This window comes from Akebia trifoliata, chromosome 16 (assembly GCF_017979445.1).
Source record: "Akebia trifoliata isolate Shusen 1 chromosome 16, ASM1797944v1, whole genome shotgun sequence".
Classification (NCBI taxonomy): Eukaryota; Viridiplantae; Streptophyta; class Magnoliopsida; order Ranunculales; family Lardizabalaceae; genus Akebia; species Akebia trifoliata.
In genome coordinates, this window is record NC_141390.1 from 18,215,211 (window position 1) to 18,239,860 (window position 24,650).

Below are 24,650 nucleotides of genomic sequence, written 5' to 3' on the forward strand. Positions count from 1 at the left end.
AATCCAAATAGGAGAAAAGAAGATAAAATTGCATATTTTCTCTTCTCTTCTCTCAATCTAAATGGATTGTATAGAAAACCTCACATTTGTTACAGTCTTTATAGTATTATTTTTTATAGTAATTTTTGAATTTAGGTGTTGAAGGAAGTGATGGATAAGAGTTGGATGAAAAAGTCGAGGTAAACTCATCTAGTTATGATTCATTGTCAATGTTTATAACTCAATGGGATTTGTTTTTAAAAATTCTCCTACATTATTTTCTAATGTAGGGTGAGTAGCGAATATATAAACGGTGTTAATAAATTCCTCGACTTCGCATTTGCCAATACATCAACCGGCCTCATCCCATGTGCATGTAAGAAATGTGTCAACTTTAAGCTCTTAAAACGAGATGTTGTCCAGGAGCATCTCATCATTTATGGAATTATGGAGCATTATACATTATGGAAATATCACGGGGAAATTTCATCAGATGTTGATTCATTTGGTTTATATATGGAGGTAAGAGTTTCTCATGTCTAGTTTTTTTCACAATTCTACAGATGAAGGCCCTTAAAGATTTAGGCTTGGATGTGGCAAAGGGAAGTGTCTCGACTGAGGCATCAGTAACACAAACAAAATTTTTCATTCAACGATTGTGAGTACTCAATCATCTTTTGTTTATCCTCTTCGAATATGATAGCATAGAAATCTTTTTGTAATAACCTTATTGTACTGCTTGTTTTGTATGTGCATTTGAGTGCATAGATATTGCATAAATACTTGCACCTATGCACTTACGAAAACTTACATACAGACACGGATGAAGTTGTTTGGAGCTTCTCAAAGAGTGGAATTCGTTTGACTAGTCACCTAGTTGATCTATGAAAATCTCCTTGGGTATTCTTTCTTCTTTCATCGATTCTTGACTATGTGAAGTGTCTGATTTTCATGGTCATGACGCACACCAATAATTTAAACATGCATAGAAACATATTTTTCCAAAATTTATTCGAAAATATATGAAATAAAGGACACTTACAGGAAGATGCACACATTTCAGTAGATGTTCAGACTCCCATGTCCCATGTTCATAAGTTCAGTCTGTTTCTAGAGAGCTCTGTTACCAGATCAGTGTTTTTTTACTTTTTTCCCCCTTCTCCCTTATTTTGATAGTTGTGACTTGTGAGTGTAAAGGTGGAGTTTTGATCCAAGGTCTGTACTATTATCACACATAGACTATCACCTGAATAAGGAGTCACCTTTCCCAGATCAGTGTTTTTAAAAGTGGTTATACAGGAAATTGATTTTGTTAACATGGCAGGGACATTGGGCGCAAAGTTGAGGATCTTGATATGTTAGAGAGAATCAGGCTTACCATCATCAACAACCTTCTGAAGTATCATCCAGTATGTCAAACCAATTTGGTGCTTTTATTTCTACACTTAGCTTGCTTTGGTTCATCTAATTTTCCATATGAGGGAGATTGCATATAATAGAAAATTTTCTTTTATGTCATTTAATAGTCTTTCACACTCTTGCTTTGCTTCATCTAATTTTTCCGTACGAGGGAGATTGCATATAACTTACTGTATTCCTTGATGGTTGTTTCTACTATAGCTGTTAAAGTTCTTATCACTATGGTAATGTGAGGTAAAGATTGTTATGTTCTTTGATTTGATCTATTGGGTTTTGTGATGTAGAGAAATAGAAGGTTGCATGTTATTTTATTTGAAGTATTGACATAGAACATGGCCAGTTAAGTCCACCAACGATCAATGCTATAGTCAAATCAAGGTAATTTTCCAACACAAAAATTGTATAAGGCTAGATTCTATGGGCATTTATCATAAAATCTAATCAGTGACCAATAATCTATTTCGATAGATCCTATTCTGCTTAGGGTATACATTCAGTTTTCTTTGACTAGGCTCATGGCATACATTCAGTTTACTGTGACTAGTTCTAATTATTGCTTCATTTGGTTTGATGTTGATATGTTGATCTGACACACTTTAAGTGAAATAAAAGTCACTTTACTTTGTTGTGTGAAATTGACTATTGATTTCATTCTATTTAATATCTTGGACTTGAGCTATGTCCATAGCTAAGAAACTGATACTAATGGGGCTGTGACTGAAAAATTACTTGATTGTTAATCTGGTGTGTGTGGATTAGTGTGTCTGACAGTCCTAGACCTTAAAGAATTTGCATCATTATTCATATTGGATCATCCATCCATAATGTCTGAGTCACCCTGCTTTATCCATCATGTCTTGAGAGTTTTTTTAATGTTTAATTTGGCTCTATGTGCCTCACATAGTCTTAGATTGTATTGACAAAGACATGAAACCATGTAGAAAATTAGAAAGGACACCCTATATGTTAAGTACGTACTTCAACTTCAAACTTATATAGAACATAACAAATCATCAAGCTCTTCCTTAAAAATGCATCCTTGCTAAGAAATTTTGTTGAATAAAATAGGAAAGATCAAGAACCAAAACTCAATCATACCTCCAGACAGTTTTCTCCACAAAGTCACACGTTAGAAATTGGCTTAGACACCCATATGTTAAGTAACCAACTTCCAAGTGGCTCCTAGATTACACCTATGTTGGATAAGTGCTTACAATTGTGATATAGCCGGTGTGTTTGAGTGGTCTGTCTCAGATTTGTCTCCACCTAGGAATGAATCCAACTACCTTCTTTGTTTAAGTTTTTTTTTTCTTACTTACTTCTGTTGGATATTGGTATCATGGTTTGAAATGTCTCACACTGAACTCTACCTGAATCGGCATTCTTGGTCTTGACTAGGTTATTTCCCACTCTTTATTATGTATGGTCCATCCATTAGACCAAGTTAGTGAGGTGTGAGAAGTCCCTTGTGTGTTAGTAGCAAGTTCAGGTTCATGTGGAGTATGTAAGGCTGTTTGATTTCGACCCCAAAACAATAGACTGCTTTGTTTGTTTTCTGTAAGAGAGCCACTATCTTTCTATAAATCAAGTTGGCATTTTGATTATTGGATTTGGTCAGGCAAACAGCTTTTGCAAACATAGAAATCCAAATCATCCAACAAATTTTAGTTCAAATCAAGGAATAAATAAAAAATTCATCCACAAAGAGAAATCACAATCGATCCCACTCATTTGTTAAGGAAACAAAAAATGCATAAGTTTAGAGACCCATTTTGCCAAACCAAATAAGGTTGTAGTTTAGAGACCCATTGTGACTCTTAGAAAATTTACTTATAAGATGGATACTGCATTAGAGTAGTTAGATATAATCACGTAGATCTCGATCATTTCATTTTTTACATTTATTTGGTATAGCAGAGCTATAACCCCAAGGCTTACAACAAGTTAATGGAATTTGTAAGTAGAAATTCATTGAATGATGGAGACAAATTTTGCGCAGATTTGATGCAAGAGTCTTCAAGGCATAAAGGCCTAGGTATGTTGAGATAGAATAAGTAAAAAATTCTTGTATTATGGTCATATGTTCCTGTTTCCTTGTATATTTTAGATGAGATGTTATCAGTTTTGGTCTGGGTTTTTGCCTGCATGTATATATGTTATTATAGACAAACATATAAACTAATGACTAGGAGTAAAAGTATTTTTTAGTGATTTTTTATCAGATTTTTCAGTTTTTGGTGGTCATTTAGTGCTTCTTTAACATACACTTTGAGATTGATAAATTGTGTGGGCTGTGTTATAAAAGGATCATTGGGCACTTTGAGCATTATTTTTATCAACCAGGACAAGTTAACTATTCAAACTTTTTTCTTTGTAGCTTGGATGATTTGGATCATATGGTTGGGTGGATATCTAGTGTAGGGAGATCTCCTATACTTCAGGTTGGCAGATGTAACTTTGTTTGCAATTGTTGTGGTGCTGTAATCCCTCTTTTAATCTTGTTTTATTATATGCTACTGTAGTTTCCAAAGTGCAAAAAAGTGTTTGTAATTATTGTACAATGTTGAAGGAGATTAACATGATAATATTGATTTATTTGTCATGTCTTTATTTTAAACAATTGACAGGTGATATACATGAGGAGGTAGAAAAACATCACCGCGTACTCGGCCGAATGGTATGTAGGTCGAGGTCATTTAATCTCATGTTTTCAAAGTTCATTTTGGAAACAGTTTCGTAGTATGAATCTGAATGCCCATATCAAATCAGAAATGCAATAACATTTAACACCTCAAGAGGTGTGGATACCCTACATCATAAAAAAATGAAATTACAGCTTTGAATTCTTCCCTATAGCTCTTGCAGGCCTCTTGAACCTTGAGGAGATAGTATAATTAGATTTATAAGTAGGGAAAGTCAATGGCTTCATATCCATGTTATAGACCGTGAAGGACTATTAGCAGTAACCTTGTCATGGTTGTATGAACTAGCATTCAAAATTTTTGCTTTTGGTTTTAATTGTAAATTTTTAAGAAATGAAAGATCTTTTATATAGATTTAGAGGGTTATCTGTGTAGGATGTTTAGTGCTCATTTGAGCTAAATTATCTTAGACCTTTTTATTAACCAATTAGAGGGTGAAGGACAGTCCTTGAAGAATAGATTATTCTTTCTAATACTTGGATGCTTTACAGAACAAGCAAACTGAAAAGTAGCCCTAGTAAGTTAGCGGCGTTTGTGGATCAGCTTGTAACTGGTCTAAATGACACTGGTTTGTGTTGTGTTGGATTATTACCGTTAACGAAATAAACACATTAGTTGAAGGATGTAGATGAACAATAGAGATACAAAAGAATGAAATCAAGCATCAACACAAGAATGACATCCTTCACTTGCTCCCAAATTTTTGGAGTAAGCATTTAATGATACTCTGTTCAACTCAAACATATTGATCATCCTTCCCTCTAAAAGTCTCTAGTTAGGCACAAGCCATCATAAATAGCGATAACTTTTTGATCTTGAGCAATAGGATCAAAATCATCCTTCAAAATCTAGTGGTATACTTGCAAAATAAATGTACTCTGATAATCAACTTAGACATCAATATAACAAATTAATGAGGCAAAGTTCATTGAATTGCCTACTACTTATATTGCACTTTTGGAAGATAAGGCTTTGCTTATGATTGTAATTTTGGAAGATAAGTTAATTACGTGTACAATTCCATGATGCAACTGAGGCATTCTATGTAGGAAATCATACTTGGAGCTTTGCTGAAATCAGGTTCTCATTCCATTGATGTTAAACAGAAGGTAAAGCGCTAGTCAACAGATCCCTTCTATTCTCCCTTTTGTTTGTTAATTATACTTGGTTATGTTTTTTATCTTCGACTTAAATATTGGTGCATTGATTGTGGATTTTAGTGTGAACAAAGGGGAGCAAGCTGTATGTGTGTGTGTTTGTGCCCGTGTGTGTGTGTGAGTTGGAGTGCATGTGTGTGTGCACGTGCCTATGCGTGAGTTAGATTCCAGTGACCATTTTGATAAAGCAGAAAAAATAGATCTTTGTTAAAATTCAGGAAAAAAAAATATATTTTTTTAAAATTAAAAAATTGACCTATTGTGGCGGATCTTAAGATCCGCCGCTATATGCTGTATATTTTATTAATTAAAGAATTGACTTATTGCGGCGGATAATAAAATCCGCCACAATATGCTGTATATTTTATTAATTAAAAAATTAACCTATTGCCGCGGATTTTACAATCCGCCGCTATATGCTATATATTTTATAACTTACAAATTAACCTATTGCAGCGGATATGAGGTACCGCCGCTAAATGTTGAATATTCTATCAATTTAAAATTTGAGCTATTGCAGCGGATCCTAAGGTCCGCTGCTAGATGTTGAATATTCTATTAATTTTAAAAATCGATCTATTGTGGCGGATATAAATATCCGCCGCTAAAAATGGTACATTTAACAGCGCATATTTGTTCCGCCGCTACATTTAGCGACCGAGGATGCTACGTCGGATCTGGTTTCCGCTGCTCATCGCCGTAATAGCTTTTAGTGGCGGAAAAATTGCCATTTAGCGGCGGATTTTTCCGCCGCTATAGACCAAAAATGTTGTAGTGACAAGTAACAAACCCTTTTATAAAAATAAAAAATCAACCCAAGACCATTAGGATTGGGATTGGGTTTAGTTGACTTAAGGCCAATGGGAGTTTAAGGGAATCTAAGGTACAACCTGCCTCTTTGAGATTGGGCTCTTCGAAGTTCAACTTGAACCTACCTATTGACATCTCTATAAAGATGATGATTTTATGTTAATAGTAGATTTAACCAAAAGTTAGCACAAGGAGAAATTGTTATGTGAGTGATGTGAGAAATGATATCAGACGATGTACATAGAACTATAGAAGATAATAATGGTACATTATCTAGACTGTACACGTGTCCTAACCAATTAAGTTGCATTTGGAGCGAGCCAATAAAACCAATCCTGCCCAGCAGTAAGGCAGGCCAAGTTAGTAACGCCTGGTTTGATTGGTGGGGCAGGACAATATAAGGAGAAATCTGATCTGCTTAACAGGACAGGCCTGATCCAGATATCTGTGTGACTTTAGATTAGGCATATTAAGTCTAGAGATATCGAAAGAGATCTCTTAAGAATCTTAGACTCAATCTCAGATATCCTAATTTCGTTTAAGATCATTACAATTAGGAGATTCACCGTGATCATAGCCCGATTAAAGGACAAACCCTAATTTTAAGGGAGAACATATAAATAGGGGAATCAACAAAAGTGAGGGGATTTTTTTGGCCAAGAGAGAAAGGGCTAAAACTATTGTTTGATTGAAATATTTTTTTTTTATACAACTCTAACTTGGACGTTGGAAGGTTATTGGCAGATACTACATTGATACTTACAGAAGGGATTGAGAAGCTACTTCAGATGAGTAAGGTAGGGTCAATCAAGGTAAAACTCGATTCTGCCTCTATAGAAACAATGGTCTTAAAACTCACAATGAATCCTGTAAACACCAAAATTTAACCTAGTCTTCGATGCAAAATGCCCTAAAGTCCATAAAAATCAAAATGAGCCATAAAGCTCAAATATTCAAAAATTCTTCTTTTTCTTTTAATAAATGGCTCAAGCCCTACTCGCGTGACCCATGGACCAAAAGAATTCACACCACTCCTCTCATTTCTCAACGCATCCCAACCTTAATCCAAATTCATTACTATTCAACTCACTATTATACGCAAGCCCAAGCCACTCACATGCCCCATAGACCAAAAGAATTCACACCACTTCTCTCATCTCCCAACCCATCCCAACCCTAATCTAAATTCATTACTATTCAACTCACTACTATACTCAAACTCAACCTACTCATGTAACCCACGAACCCAAACTCCTCACCACTCTTCTACAATCATCAACCCAACCCAACATTAGTCCAACTCATTACCATACATACTCAACTTAACTCCCTAAGCCCAATGGATTCAAAATCCAACACTACACCCAACAACCCACTATCTAAGCCTAATCAATCTACCCAAATCCAATTCTCAACTCAAGCCCAACATCATAACCAATTACCCCAGATTATCAAGGTAGGACACATGTCACCACCCCAACTCACCTCCCTTATTTAATTACCAATCCCCATCACATTTTCTCTAAAAACATCATTTACTCACACATCAATCCATTACCTTACTTTAACATACCCTCATCATTCCTTACAAACTCATTTTCACACTCCAAACCTATACCCCTCCTTTCAAATCAAACATTTCTTCTCTCTAATCAACTCATCTAACACTCTAAACCCACACCTCTCCTTTTAAATCAAACACGCATTCTCTCTAATCAACTCATCTAGCACTCCAAATCCATACCCATTTTAACACATGTCACCACCTCCTCCACCCTCCCAAAAACTTAATCAATTACCCTCTTACACAACTCATTCTTTTAATTAAAATACATTCCCCTCAACTCACTAAACACTCAATCAATTAACCACCATCTTACACCCACATTCTCTCAATCAAACATGTCACTCATTTCATTTCACCTAACACTCAATCCAAATGGGTTAAAAGATCCAACTCATTTGGGTTACAAATAACCCATTTAACCCCCTTCCACAAATGCCCTTTCATCACCCTAAATTTACTCATCTCCTATATCAAATCATTAACCATTCTACTCATTTTCATCAATTCATCACATCTTACCCCTAAAAAATACCCCCAAAGTTCTATAAAATCCCCTTATCCTTAACACAATTCTCGTCTAATGAAAAATTAAGAAAAATATAATCTCTATTCTCAAACTACTACTCATTCTCAATTCACTACTTACTCTCAACTTTCTACTCTCTCAAGCAAATCAAGAATAATCAAGGAATCACATCTCTTGAAGATAAAAAAAAATGGCAAGGTGAATTTTAGACAAAAAGAAACAAACACCCCCTTCTCTCCTTTCCAATTTCCTTTTTTCTACTACTCCCTATTTTCTACACCTATGCACACATCACAATAGGCTTGAACTATCAAAAGACCCATTTTTCAATAAAAGTGCCATCAATAGTTTGAACCAACATCAAAATCCCTCATATTTGAGGGCATATATCGAATCTTTTCGATTTTTTTCATTTTATTTTTATTTTCAAAAAAAGATCGAATTTGAGATTACCACCAACGGTAAAGGGAATAAGTGACTAACAATTTCCCTACTCCTTAATATGGACCCCCTTACCTAGATCCAAAATTGGACCGGTAAACCTTATTCATACGAGAGTCACCTAATGCTAATATAACACGTTTTTCAAAAAAATGTAATTCAAGTGACCATTCACACCCGTTTACCAAAAAAGAATGTTGGCAACTCCAAAATCCCCTAAAGTGGTTGAGACATTCAAAAATGAATAATCTCGTGTCCACAAATCCAATTTGACTCAAGTGATTTAGAATAGAAAGAAGGCATTGAGTGAATTCGACACCACAAAACAATCAATGGATTTCAACGAATTATGTTATTTTTCACATATGTAGTTGATTATTAAAAAAGTCAATGTTTCTCATTGATATAAATGAGATTCCATGATTGTGGTAGCTATTAATCTAATTTGAGCAAAAATTATTTTTAAATCTAAAAATATATTTATTAATTTCGAATCAATTTGATGTGATTTGACTCAATCCAGTTAAATTGGATAAGTCTAATGAGAATGCCAAGCTAAGAAAATTTCAAGGAAGTCTTGCCATCAATATCATAGCCTCATATTTTCCAATATTTTAACAATATTACGTAATAATTAAAATCTTATTGATTGTTATCCGTGCTGTATACTAATGATTTGCATTTATTCTATATGTGACTAAGTTTTTCCTACTTCAATGGTCAACATCTGATCTTTAAATAGTTCGAGTGCAAAATGACAAATTCATTAAATTTAGGGTGATTTACATATACCCCATGACGTTTTATTGAATATTTGAGATACCCTCGTGTTATAAAATTAATGACATACCCCCTTGATTTTGTTCAATCTTAAAAAACTACAAAAAATTATTTAAACACTCATTCTCAACCTCTAGCTAAAACAATTATATTTTTTTCCTAAAAAACACTCATCATAATTGGAATTGTTTTCAAGTACTGTCTTCAATGTAAGATTATGTCTCCTTCAACGTTCAAACGTCATGGACAAGATAGGATTTGTGGGGAGTAGAAGATGATGGATATTTTTGTAAAATAATAATAATACGGGTTTTATTGAAGAGGTTGAAGACAATTTATTAAAAATAGGTTGAATAAAATTCAAAGTAATATACCCCAGAGGTTCAAGAGATTAAAAGATATTAGACATTGAAAAATTAGAGTATTTAGGTCATTTTCCAATGGTCTTCCAATGTAAACTGAGGTCAAGGGTATTTGTCATCAATTTGAAAACAGTCGAGCTATCTCAAATATTCAACGAAAGATAAAGGGGTATGTCCAAATTTTTAGTTTTATTTTTCTTTTTCTCATTAACTCTTTGCAAATCCTTGACCCTAAGGGGTATGTCAAACTTATAATTTATTTTTTCTCACTCACTCTTTGCAAATCCTTTATGGGGTCAAGATTTGGGTTGGATTACATTTATGGACAGTAGGTCATGGGTCCACTTGTGGACTTTATGGATTTGTTTAATGCCATATATTTTACATGGATAAAAAAAATAAAATTTTAATTATGTTTGTTTTCTATTTAATAATTTATTCATGATTTCGACCCGTATTTTACCATTGGAGACACATGAGACACAATTTTGAATCATTGGACACTATGTGAGAACAGGAAAATTCGACAGAAAAAAATTGATGGGCCAAGGCCTAAGAATTTTAGAAACTTAATTTTGATGGTCTAGGATCGTCGAAATTCTAGATATTCCCAGATTTGATGGCTTAAAGCTATCGAATTTCTCCCATCCTTCATTAATTTGACAGTTTTGGCCCATCGAAAAAAAAAGTTTGACAATGAAAAATTCGACCCTTTTGTCCATCGAATTTTATAAAATTTGACGGCTAGGGCCATCAAATTTGGGCTTTTTTCACATTGTGGGACAGTGTCCATTGGATTGCAAGTCTATAAAAGAGACCCTTCTTTACACATTTGACATTGAAATATTGTGAATTTTCATTATTGAATTTTATCTGTTCGACAAATAGAGGGGAAAAGTATGGGAGAATCCTTTATTTATGTAATCTACCTTAAAATCGTAGTCGGTATCCATAGTTTCGATTGAGGATGATTTGTTAGCTTTCTTCCTATTCTTCTATTTTTGCCTTTTGTAGTTTTGTATTGAGTATTCCTTCTGCTATATATACCTTCTAATTTTGCCTGCTACAAATTAGCAATTCGAACACACAATTTTATTCCTTTAATAATGTCGTAATATTTTAACTCGAAAATTCTCACTTGGCCTGTACTCGGTCAACAAGGCAAATGCACAAAACCATACATCTTTTTCTTCGGGATACACAAGGAAAAAAGATCTACAGTTATATGCACTTACCACGTTGACCGAGTACAAACCAAATGAAAATTCCCGAGTCAGATAATCATTAGTCATAATTAGTCATATTAGATTTATGATTTTTTATTTTTTATAATGGAGGTATCCGAACTTACATTTGACTAGGGGGATTGGAAGAGTCAAGGCATATGAGTCCCTCCCCTGAGCACGTGCAATGTTCGCATATCGCACGCTCCAGATAAGCGAGGATGCATTCTCGTGGGTGGACCAAGGAAATGATAAAAACGTATCATAAAAGAATAAATTTCCTCTCATCTCGAATAAGTTTTTCTTTTTAAGCTAGGCCCTGCTTTGTATACTGCAAATCATTATTTACAAATGCATATAATTTTCTATAATCAATTTTATTGGTAGGTTACAAAATGCAAATGATTTGCATTGCAAAATTTTTGCATGAAATTACCTAAATTCTTAAGAAACTTTAACGAATGGTTGCAGTACTAGATCATTTAAAAAATTATTTGACTCCAATCTCTAAATATCAAAATTACTAAAATACCCATTATCAAGGGAATTAATCAAATTAAAACATTACTATTAGTATTTGGTACACATAAATTTACAAAATACCCATCTTCAAAGAAACTTTAAATTATAAAAATTGTCTTCAATACCTACTATAATAACATGTGTAAACACCTAAATTTGACGAGGTCTTAGATGCAAAATGCCCCAAAAATCGTAAAAATTGGAATGGGCTCCAAGGCCCAAACCTACAAAAATCCAATGTATTTTGTCATTCTTTTTCAATAAACCGCCCAAGGCTACTCATGTGGCCCATGAACCCAAACACCTGACCACCCTCCTACATTCTTAAACTCAACCCAATACAAGCCCAACTCAATCATTCTTTAATCCAATCTATTACCCAAGCCCAACTCAACCCCACTTAACATCACAACCAATCAACATGATCATCAAGGTGGGACACATGTCACCACCTCAACTCACATCCCTCATCCCACTAACCATCTCATCACCTTTTCTCTAAATATCATTTACCTATACCTCTCCCTAACCTACCCCATCCATTCTCTCAAATCAAATACTTACAACCTATACCTCTCCCTAATCTACCCTCATCATTCCCTACAAAACCCACATCTACAATCTAAATCCACACCCCTCCTCTCAAATCAGACACTCATCCTCTCCCATTAACTCATCTAAATTCCTTATCTTTACCTATTTTAACACATGATATCATTTCCTTTACTTTCTCCAAAATATCATCAACCACTCTCTTACACCCCCCATTCTTTTAAATCAAATACTACTCAATCAATCAATCACCCTCTTCAACACTTATCATCTCACCTCACCAAACACTCCACCCAAATTGATTGGGTAAAATCCAAATCATTTGGGTTGTAAAATAACCCATTTAGCCTTTTTTGCACAAATACCCTTCAATCCCCTCTAATTTACCTTCATATCTCTCTTAAACCCCACACCATTCTACCATTCCTCTTCATTTCACCCGATTTTACCCCTAAAAATAACTCTCAAATCCTATAAAACCCCCTTCATTCTCCACTTACAATCCCTAATGAAAATTTGATAAAAGTACCCACTATAAATCACTCTCTCTCAATACCACACTCAACACTCTACTCTCTACTCACAACTCTCAACTTTCTCTCAACTCTCTTAAGCAAGTCAAGGAAGGTCAAAGAAGACTCATCCTTTGAAGGTCAAAGAAAGCCAATCCAAGATCAAGGTAGATTTGGACAAGGATCACCTCTTCTTTTCTCCCCACTTCCCTCTTCTACTTCTTCCCCTCTTTACACCTACAAACACACACCACAAATGACTTGAACCATCAAAGGGCCCATTTTTTCAATAAGGGTCCCCTCAACGGTTTAAACCAATATCCAAGTCCCTCATCTTTGAGGGTACATGTCGGATTTTTCCAACTTTTTTTTTTTTTTTTTCAAAAATGACCGAATCCAAGGTTACCACTAATGGTGGATGGAGTATGGTGTCTAACACCTTCCCTACTCCATAAAATGAACCCTCTTACCTAGAATCAAAAGTTGGACCATAAACTTTATCCGTACGAGAGTCATCAAATGCCAAAATGACATTTTTTTTTGAAAAAGACGACCCGAGTGACCATTCACGCCATTTCTAATATGAATGGTGGCGACTCCAAACCCCCCCCCCCCCCATGTGGTTGATATATTAAAAAATAAATAAATCACGTGTCCACAACATGCATATAAATTCACAAAAATACTTTTCATCATAACATTTACTTCCATATAAAATTACAAAAATAGTCCTCATCATTTTTTTTAACAAAATATCCCCTTAGCATTAAGGTATGTTTGTAAATTCATATGTATGTTATTGTAACAAGTACTAAATGTATTTTTGTAATTAGAGTAGTTTCTTTGCATTTTTATGATTTTAATATGGAAGTTACTATACTTTTGATAGGGATATTTTTGTAAGTTCATATGTATGTTAATGTACTAATTACTGACAATATATTTGTAATTTGAATAATTCTTTGATGAGGTAGAATGAATTAAAATTGTTTCTATGTTTTATTTTAACAAAAAATCACAACGAAAATTGTTATTGCAATTTTTTTCCAATCAAAATTTATTGAAAATATCAACCAACCACAAAAAAAGATTTGCAAGACATTTCACCAAACATGGCCTAGGATGGAGATTGAGCTGTCAAATGACTTCAAACTACTTTTAAAGATGCATTAAATACACCTTGAAAATAAGTCTTTGAAAATTTTTTTGAGAACAAGTTTGGTTGGAAAATAAAGATTAGAGGTGGATTTAACGCATCCTAAGGTGCGCCCTTAAGAGACTACTTAACAAAACCCATTTTATAAAAATAAAAAATCAGCCCGAGTCCGTTAGGACTGGATTTGGGTTTAGTTGACTTAAGTCAATAAGGGTTTAAGGATGGTCTAAGGTACAACCAGCCTCTTTAAGATTGGGCTCATCCAAGCCCGACCAAACCTGCCTATTGACATCTCTATTAATCGGATTTATATCAAAAAAGTATTTTTAAATATAAAAATATAAATAAATAAATTAATTTCGAATCAATTTGACGTGTTTTGACTTGATGGAGTTGAATTAGATCAGTCAAGTCTTGCTAATCAATGTTTTCCAATATTTGAGCAATATTAAGTGAGAATCTTAAGGATTGTTTGCTGTGCTGGATACTACTGATTTGCATTTATCCTACATGTGAATAAGTTTTTCTCCTTCAATGGTCACTATTTGATCTTAAATGGTCTGATTGCAAAATCATTAAATTTAGGGTGATTTAAACTTATATCCCTTTCCATTTTATTGAATATTTTATATATCCTTGTGCTATGAAATATGCCTTGATCTTGTTCAATTCTGGGAGACTACAGAATGATTTAAACGTTTCTCCCCAACTTCTAGTAAAAAAACCTTGGATTTTTCTCCCTCAAAGCACACATCTTAGCTAGAATTTTTTTATAGCTATTTTTCATTAAGATTTTATCTCCTTAAACGTTCAAACGTCACAGACAAGATTGGATTTGTGGGAAGTAGTAGAAGATGATGGATCTTTTTGGGAAAAAAAAACATAATTTAAGGGGTTTTTTTTAAGAGGTTTAAGAAAATTAATTTAAAAGGAGGTTGAACAAAATTCTAAGTAATATATCCTGGAGCTTCAAGAGCATAAAGTTTGCATATTTTTGAAAGACAAGTTGGGCGTTTGCCCAGTATGAGCAATGGCTTCTCGAGGCCACCACGAGGGTGTACCCTCACTTACCTAGTGCATGTGATGTGCGGACGTTGCACGTGCCCAGTGGAGGAACCCATATGCCTTGGTCCAGGCCCTGCCTCACCTGGTCCCATTAGTAAGACATAAGTTCCGATACCTCGTTAACGAAAAAAAAAAAAAAGGTGAGGAGGATTTGGCTAGATGTTGAAAAAATGAGGGTATTTAAGTCATTTTTCATTGGTCTTTCGAATGTAGACCAAGGTCAAGGGACTTTATCATCAATTTGAAAACAGTCTGCCCTATCTCAAATATGCAACAAAACATAAAGGGTATGTTTATTTTTTCTCATTCACTCTTTGCAAATCCTTTGTGGGGGCAATACTTAGGTTTGGGTCATGGATCACAATTATGGACAGTAGAGCATAGGTCCACTTGTGGACTTTCTGGATTTGTCTAATGTCATATCTTTTATATGGAGAAAAAAAACAAAATTTTAACTATGTTTGTATCCTATTTAACTACTTTTAATAAGATTTCGACCTGTATTTTATCATTGGAGACTTCAAATCCATCACTTGATTTACACATTTGACATTGAAAATTTGTGATTTTTCATTATTAAACGTTATCAGTTCGACCAACACTGACAATAATAATACAAGGCGTGCTGTACTGACCTTAAGATTGTACCTCATATCACAAATCCTGTCCTGTCGTGAAAGTATGTGGGAACCATTACACTTTTTGACTTGTATCTCGATGAAAAGCATCGCTGGTTCCAATACACTTTGAGACATTGCGGTCACGTCAGCAATATTCTAATAATAAATGTATGCGTATCGAAACTAATTTTGCGTGTGAATGACGAGATCGATCATCCCCACCAAATTCAATCAAAACATGAAACCGATAATCCTTGTCAAAAATGAATTACAATTTAAAATGTTCTAAACATTGAATCCACCACAAAATGGAAATTCAATTGCTCATAAACAAAAAGTAAAGGACAATAACAAGAGACAAGAAAAGAAAATTACTCATCCAATTCAACACCAGACATTGGCACTTCACCAGAAATTTGATCATCCGCATCATCATCATCAGTCCCATCACTCTCATCACCGACATTCATGGAAAATCCTTTATTTGTATAATCCACCTTAAAGTCGTAGTCAGCATCCATAGCTTTGGTCGAGGATGATTTGTTAGCTTTCTTCCTTTTCTTCTTTTCTGCTTTCTGTCGCTTTGTATTGAGTATTCCTTCTGCTGTATATAGCTTCTCATTTTGCCTGCTAGTAAGGGTTTTGGCATTGGCCTTGCTTGAGTTGTTTTCATCACAAACCATGAGTTCATCGCTTCAGTTATTTCTTTGGGTTTTTTGTCGTCTTGATTTAAAGCTTTGGGCTGTAAATCATCCTAAAGCCAGAACACATGATATTAAAGACTCATCTGGAAGGGCAACAAGAATCCATAGCACAATATTTCTTTGGAAAACATTCACACTAAAATAAATTAATAAATTCAACTTCATGTCAAGTTGGCAACGACCACATTTCTGTCATTATGCAAATAGAAGTTACAAGGCACAAAGTAGGAACTTTCTAAATGCATAGAACCCAGAACACAGTTGGCTTAATTTAGAAAATATCCTCAACTGTGGCATGGATGAAAGCTTAGAAATATTTTAGAACATAACATTTTCCATGCAGAACTTTTATATAATGAGGTCCAGTTTCTAGAAATAAAATCACATAATATGACACTTGGTATCTATTTGGTTAGCGGCATATATGGCCTAAAAGCAGGGTTTAATCTATCTTAGTCTACAGAAATACCTAGAAGAAATCAAAACATTTCGAAACAAACTGACGTAATCACAGTTTGGGCATGCTTCGTGTTTCTGTTGGGCTTTTTTTTTTTTCTGAAGATGAACAGTGATTGAATAAATTGTGATTTTATTGGTGTGCAGAGCGAGACCAATCAATACTACTGGACAATTCATTGTTTTGTTCTAAAATACCAAATACCGAGATGCTTTGGCCAAAACATACAGAAACAAAACGGCATCTTCAACTGTGCTAAAAAGTGTTTCTAATCAATGAAGAAAATACACATTTTGCAGTGAAAACTACGTTTATGTAATGTTTCTTTAACAGGTAAAAGGGGCAGTGGGGAGCGGTCTCAGGTTCACGGCCAGTGTAAAAACTTTGCCATCTCCTACATGAAGCCTATGATGCGAACCAAACAGAGCCTTATTTTATATCATTCTCATAATCGGGCCTGAAAACATTTCCTTTCTTGAAAGTACCCAAAATAGTTCTCCACAATATTTTTGCTGAAAACATTTCCTTTCTTGAAACTACCCAAAATAGTTCTCCACAATATTTTTGCTGTTGGATCATGAGCGGGCCAAATATAAAAGTTGCCCACCGAAATTCTATAATGTTCCCCCCAACAAACATCATAAATGGTGTTTTTCTGTAGATTTTCTCAAGAAAAAATTCTGGGTGAAACCATAGAGAAACGTTTCGGTGGGTTTACATAAATTCTATAAGGTTTTCCCCAACAAACAGCATAAATGGTGTTTTTGCGTAGATCTTCTCAAGAAAAAATTCTGGGTGAAACCATAGAGAACTGTTTTTGGTGGGTTTAAATGAGCTCAAACGTGACAAAACAGACTCAACATCAAGGATTCTTTTCAAACGGTCAAAGATGAGTAAGGCGAGCACAAACCTCTAGCATCTGCTCATCAAAATTTAGAGGACAATTAGGTGGAACTTCGACGTGACGAAAATCCTCAACAGACATAAGGCTGCCTATGAAAGAAGATTCACCATTGTAAACTTCATCAACATTGAACTCTTTCCCAAGCTCCGATACGATGGCTGCCTCCAAATTCTCTCCTTGACTCCTAGATGGGGGCATCGTAAAATATGGAATTTTACCTGAAATAGATCAAGTATAGAGAATTAGTTGCACAAAATGCATTATTTTTCTTTCCTTTTTCATTTTTCAGAGTATTAGAACTGTTAACTGTACCAACACTCATAGATATACCTTCATTCCAGTCATGGAGGACTATTCTTGCAGCAGCTTCAACATCCACAACGCCACCCTTTTTTAGCTTACCTCTAACAGTAGCCACCTTTTGGAGAAAATCATCGACTGAATCAAAGCATGGGAGCTTGTATAGTGATACTAACGTTTTGGCAGGGCAAAGCTTGAGAACCTCTTTTACTGCGAAGTTCATAAATAAGCTAACTCAGTATCTATCCACTTTCAGAATGTTGGCCACAGAGATTTGTAGTGCTTCTTCTTTCTATTAATAAATTTGACAAAACTGGATGCAAATAAAAAGACCCATAACACTGATGATGAGACTTCATTAATGACCACTGTTGTAACACCAGTTGTTATTTAATAATGAGAAAGGAACTATATTTACAAAAGCTTCAGTTAAATCATATAATCGTCTTATGATCCTAATTCAATTTGGAATCTCCCATAATGTCTTCAACAAATTTTTACAATCAATTCATGTTAAGTTGGGAGTATCCTTGCTTCTTGAAAATCTTTTTTTTTTTCAAGCAATTTATACAACACATGTTAGCTACTAAAATAATAACAAAATGGTACCCAAATTTGTATATCAACTTGATTTCAAAGAAAACAAATTAAATACAAATATATAAACGGTCGTATCTAAATATTTACTATGTACAACCTAAGATACTTTTAACAACAACGATTGTTTGCACATAACCAGATAATGGAAGTTTGAAAATTTTCAAAAAAGACACTGAAGAAAGATTAATATAACCAGGTTCTAATAAAACAGACCCCCATGAAACTAATAATTTTAATGGTGAGGCCTACCAAAAATAAATATTAATGGTGAACAAGAGACTTTTAATTCCAGTGAAAATTGTAGTGCAATAAAAAACACAGTGAAAGAGAAGTTCCTATTCACACCATCCTGAACTGACATTAGTTCTTAGGTAGTCAGTCAATCAATTTCTTCAAACAGATGGCCAATGCATTTGGCACTAAAACATCAAACAAAGAGCTTCCTACATCACTGAATCTTCCTCAACACAAATCAACCCTGCACAAAATACTGTAGCATGAAATATAGTAATATTGAAGACAATAAATGCAAACAGATAGCCCAAGCCCAAAAGCAACAACAAAAAAAATGTTATAATTTTTTTTCCAATTATATTTGCATCATTTCATGTCAAATTTTAGAGAGAAGACATCAACTGCTGAAGGAAAAAAGATGCATGAATTTATTTATGCCAAAAAAAGAAAAGAAGTGTTCAATAACCTGGGCCAATGGGGTCATCTAACTTCTCAATTCTTTTGCAATTTCGAAGAGCTATGGATGCATCACTCTCTCCAGACTTCAGCATTACAACTCCAGGGCAGTCTAACAATTTAACATTCTTATCCAACTGAACTTCTTGCATTGATCTTGTTAATCCTGGAGTCGCACCAACGTTGACAACATGGCATCTCTTTAAGCTATTAATCAGGCTACTCTTACCAACATTAGGAAGCCCAATAACACCCACTGTAATTGACTTTTTTATCTGCCAAAGACAAAGATACCCAATAGATTAACATTTTTAAGTGTTAAGATTTATTATAAGGCAAAGGGAAAATGGTTCAGAACAAGAAAGCAGAAAGTCAAGAAAACCGCACAAATATGAAAAAGAAAGTATACAGAGAAATCAGATCTTTCATTCTTTTGTTATTTTTAATAGGATGGGAGATGAATCACTTCTTTGCAAATCAGAACCTAAACTCGGTCAATATCACAGGAATGCTAACTGAAGAAGCAATGAAAACAGAATAAACTTTCACAAAATGTTGTAGTGAAAACGAGTACTCATAAAAAAAGAGGAAGTCAGACTTCCTCTTGATATATACAAGGATAATAAGAGAGAATGCAAAATACTTAATGGGGAGAAGAGCATCATTTAGGGAAGAGAAAATAGATTATATATATTCAATGAAAATTCCAGAGTCCATGCGAGGCTTAAAATGCTGGAAATAGTCGTCTTTGAAGGATACAATATAAATTAGGAAACCTGTGAACATTTATGAAAATTTGAGATAAGGCATACATAAATATTATGAAACAAAATTTTCTCCAAAATTCCTAAATTAAATGTACCAATGAACACAACACCGCTAAGATTTCTCTGGACACCAAAGTTTTCTATAGTTAAGGTCAAATGCACATGTATGCACAATAACTCACATAACTGGGATTAGAATCAAAATCAAATGAACCAACAATCACAGATGCACATAGAACAACTAGAAGTATATTTAAGTCTCTCCCATTCACATAGAATTATGTAATAGGCAATAAGAAATCACGGAACAGGGAAGTAAATTTTATACTTGCTTGCTTTTACAAGTTTTCAACTAATGTTTGGTAAGTAAAACTTTCAATTTCAGTAACACTGTTGCATATGCAAGCCTAATTGTCTCTCACTCATGTGGTTCAGTGCACAGCTATCCTAATGAACTATGTGAAAAAAAAAAGGATTTACATGAGGGGGCTATAATCGGCCTTCTTTGAACATGTCCAAACCCTCGATTTTGTCTTAGTGTATCACATATTGGAGCTATTACCATGTTTCCCTGAATGTGTTCATTCTTAATTTCGAGCAAAATGTAGTACTTGCTCCAATAGGCGCTAAATCTAAAAGAAAATTGACTGAGATGGTTTGGGGATGTTCAAAAGCCGTTTACAACCCTGGTTAGAAAAAACATACAAGTTGAGTGAGAGGAAGACCCAAAAGAATCTAGATTGAGCTAGTGAAAGTGCATATATAATAAATAGACTTTCAATAATAGAAGACGTGGCCTTGGACAAAGTGGAATGGAGAAACATGATTCGTTTAACCAACCCCAAATTGAAGGGATAAGGCTTTGATGATAATTGAGAGGAAAATAATAGGCCAAAAGAACACAAAAGAAAGTGAAAAATATTTTTCAGGCCTAGAATTTCATGAAAGAGCCATAAAAATATATAACAACATCATGAGGGATCTCCCAACAGCTCTCCACTTAATCAATTGCATAATTTATATAATGAAGGAAAATAAAAGAATTGTAAACATACCTCATGGCTTCTTGAGTAATTCTTAAGCAATTTTAACAGAGTTTCAGCTCCAAGACAGTCACTGGTTTGCAAAAGATTGCTTGGTTTTGAACTCTTTGATGGTTTTGCACCCTTTGAGGCAGATTTCCAACCTAAATTTGACCTCTGTTCTTGGGTGCTGCATTTGAAAGCAACTGCAGGCAATTCTTCCCTAAGATACTTGAGCCATTTCTCAACAGCCTCTCGAGGAACAAGATCTGAGATAAAAGATACGACAGAAATCAGTAAAATAAGAGGCAATCAAGAAAGTGAAGCATTTGCAAGCACTACAATTGTGATATGTTTTATGAAAACAAATGTCCATTGAACCGCTAATTCATGTTGTTCTTATTGGTGGGTTTGTAGAATGGAAAATTGATATAAGTAGTATTTATTCATTTTAACAAGGGTTGCGCAGTTTTCATTTTGTATATGTATATAATAAAACACAACTGCAGGTTCCACTACTACAGTTTTATGGGGGATAAAGATCCCACTCTAACTACAGTGGAGTAGAGTCCACACTGCCTCACTTTATTACTTTTCCTCTTCACCCCCTTCAACTTTATTGTCTCTTCCCCCTCTTCTCCCTGCAATAAAATCCTTCCAATTTTACTATCTTTCATCTTTTACCCTCTTTTCAATAACACCCCACTTAACTTTACGATCTTTCCTCTTTTACCCCTTTAATCCCAAAGAAGATGCCCATGCCTATGGCACGGGTAAACTGCATCCTCTAGTACTTTTAGAAAGTATAATATTTGGTAACAAAACAAGGATGCTACGTTATTAGGTATAAAACAAGCATGTGAATACAAGAGCTTACATTTAACAAACGTGCTTTCTATTCAGAGAGGGAAACCAATAGAGCCATTACCTATTTTATTGAGAAGCAAGACAAGATGCTTATCAGGACCTGATTTCAACACCATCTTTTCCATATCAACACAGCGAGATCCAAGAGGATCACGTGCATCAAGAACTTCCAAAATGACATCTGACGCTTCTATGACTTTGACTAACTCCTTGTAGAAGGCCCTTTCTGAATTATCTGCAAACACTTCAAGAAAAATGTTAAAAACAATGAAAAGACAGAAAGGAACATGAAAAAGAAAATGAAGCTCTCTTCTAGTTAGAAAACCTAGAATGCACATTAAGTATCAACTTACCCCGGCTTTTAACAATTCCTGACAATCCTTCACCACCATTTTGATCTCCTATATTATTCAGTTTGGCTACATCATCATTCTCTAGCAACCCCAACTTTCTCTTTTGAGCCTGTAAACATAGGAAGTCTCATTCGTTTGATGATCATAAATTAAAAAAAGAAATCACAAGTTAACTGTTAGTAAAACAAATGAAAGATATCATGTAGTTCTCAACTTCTTTATTTATGAAATATTTGAAATTTTTTACTAATGTTTCTTTCCCCATTTAACCATGTTCCAACACTTCTACACAAAACAGAAGCCTAGCCACATGTTTTCTGATTAAAAGAAAAAAGAGAAGAATTAATATTGGCGAAAATCTTCAAATCCATATTTCTTTCAACATGTTTCCCTAAATCCAAATTGTTGGAATAAGGTGTGTATAATGATGATGATGATGCCCCCACCCCAAATCCAGCATCCCACCCCCACGCCATAATCCCACTCCTACTTCTGGATACAAAATAGTTCAATTTTCTAGTTTTTTATGACACCCTTGCTTAGAAAATAAACTGCTTCCTAACACTTCAGGTGACTAAGAAAGCCATACCAATGCAAAATTGTAATCACAATTTTTTAAAATATCACCAAGTTTCTGACAATATCAAGAGTAATCAGCGCGTATTTGGAATATCACCAATTATATTATATTTTTGGTCAATGTTTATAAAGTGCATTAATATATTTTTATTTTCCCGATGTTTTCTTGCAAATTTTCCAATTTGTTCTGAAGTCTTCCCTTGCCGAAAGGTATTCCAGAACCCCAGCTTTGTCACTATGCCCAAACTAAAAAATGACAAAGGAGATAATACACATCTCATAATCAAGACTCATTATTCATAAATTGAGTCTCAACCAACATTCATTATGAAACAAATGTTGAATGAGTTAAAACACCTTTCTATAAAAACAAAATCAATGTTGTCTTCGGGTTGTTTTGCAAATGGCACATGGATAACTTGCCACAAAGTAAAATAAAATTGGGTTCAACCTAAATGACCCCAAAACCGTTGGATATAAGCTTACAAAGGATTATAGTTATATCTCTCAATGTTTAAAGTGATTCCGATAGAACAAAGCCATGCTTCCCTCATTTAATGGATGTTATTCTACATTTGTGAAAGTATTTTAAGTCTTCTTCTTTTCTTTTTTCTTTTTTTGATAGGTTGAGAATTTATTTATTGATGAAGAAACCTACAAGTGAAGAAAAGAAAAAAGCAAACATAACAATACATAATCAAAACATCTAAACTAGGGACAACCATATGACGCCTCAGAATAAAAAAATTCCCACCTAAGCAATAGATCAAAAAGGAAACCTGTACATGAAAATTGGTAGCAAAAATACCATGTTAAAATAAAAGCGTGACGTAATTAAAATTGGTTACTAGGAAATTATTAAAATTGGGATTAAGAAGGGTAGTTCCTTTATGTAGGATTAGTTCCTTAAATTAGGAAAAGTGCTAGTCTTAGAAGAAGTGTGTACTTTTATGTATTTAAACTTCTTCCATATTTGTGAATGTTAAGTACTCTTTTATCCAAAAAAATCCATCTTAAGGGGCCTGGTTACCTTCAAAACTATTTTTTTTCTTTTGATTTCAAGAACAATCACACAAACACATAATCCACCTAATTTAATTATTTGAATTAAAAAAAAAAATCAACAAAATTAACATGATAAAATCATACCCTCTCCTTGCGGGCGGCTTTCTTTTGCTCCAATTCCTCGATTGCTCGGGCTCGGCGAACTTCGAGGTTTTTGAGTTCTTGTTCCTTAAAGGGCCAATCGTTGGGGATACCAGGGTCCTTCTCGACTTTGTGCCTCTTATTTAAACCGAGCTTCTTTGCTTCTTTGGCTTTCTTCTTGTGATGCTCTTTCACCTTTTTTATGATTTTGTGTTTCTTCTTCAAGGGCACTCTCTTACTCTTACTCTCTACATTTAGTTCAACAAATTACGAAAAAAAATTAATTTAATTAACTCGAAACTATAAATGTGTAAGAAGAAAACACGGAAATATACAAGAAATTAATCCAATGAGAGAGAGAGAGAGAGAGAGAGAGAGAGATTTGCTTACTTTTGCTCTTCTTCACCATGTTTGATGTTTCTGTGAGAAACTTTGGTTGGTTAGGGTTTCTGTTACCAGTTTAGGGTTTTTGTGAAATGGCAACTCTGGCTAGTTAGGGTTTCTGTTACCAGTTTAGGGTTTTTGTGAAATGGCAACTGCAGAGAAAGAGTGAGGCACTATTAAGGCTATGTTTGGACTTTGGATTGAGAGAAAAGTCATTAAAAGCAGAGAAAAGCACGTTTGACACTTGTTCTAGTTTCGCAAGACTTTGAATTATATCACCAAATCTCGATTTTTCATATATAAATGTACAAATATTTGTAAATGATTTTTCATTAGGGCATCTTTGATTATAGAAAAAATATTTACATAGCAAATGATTTGTCGTGCAAATGATGCAGAGGCAAATCTTTTTCCATCGTTTGAGCAACTCATGCCGAAAACAAGATTAAATTTATTTTTGAGATTTTTTTAAATATTATTTTAT

The 24,650-nt window shown here is 34.3% G+C and overlaps 1 protein-coding gene and 1 long non-coding RNA gene across 4 annotated transcripts; one reads left to right on the plus strand and one right to left on the minus strand.

The window, feature by feature from the left end:
- The first annotated feature begins 1,300 nt into the window (after nt 1-1,300).
- Nucleotides 1,301-5,331, plus strand: LOC147382702 (uncharacterized). 3 transcript variants are annotated; one of them, XR_015173200.1, is made up of 3 exons: nt 1,301-1,388; nt 3,776-3,839; nt 4,026-5,331. It is a non-coding gene; the product is annotated as an uncharacterized LOC147382702 (long non-coding RNA). The 3 variants fall into 3 exon arrangements; XR_015173202.1 differs by lacking the exon at nt 1,301-1,388 and adding an exon at nt 1,398-1,776; XR_015173201.1 differs by lacking the exon at nt 1,301-1,388 and having other exon boundaries at nt 3,103-3,839; nt 4,026-4,075; nt 5,150-5,331.
- A 10,288-nt stretch (nt 5,332-15,619) lies between these two features.
- Nucleotides 15,620-24,405, minus strand: LOC147382703 (guanine nucleotide-binding protein-like NSN1). The gene is given in 10 exon segments (XM_086428219.1): nt 15,620-16,087; nt 16,090-16,147; nt 17,465-17,676; nt 17,789-17,968; nt 19,059-19,323; nt 20,871-21,106; nt 21,766-21,939; nt 22,058-22,166; nt 23,786-24,030; nt 24,173-24,405. Coding segments are annotated over 10 exon segments (1,821 nt in total). The 5' UTR covers nt 24,192-24,405; the 3' UTR covers nt 15,620-15,764.
- Nucleotides 24,406-24,650: the final 245 nt, after the last annotated feature.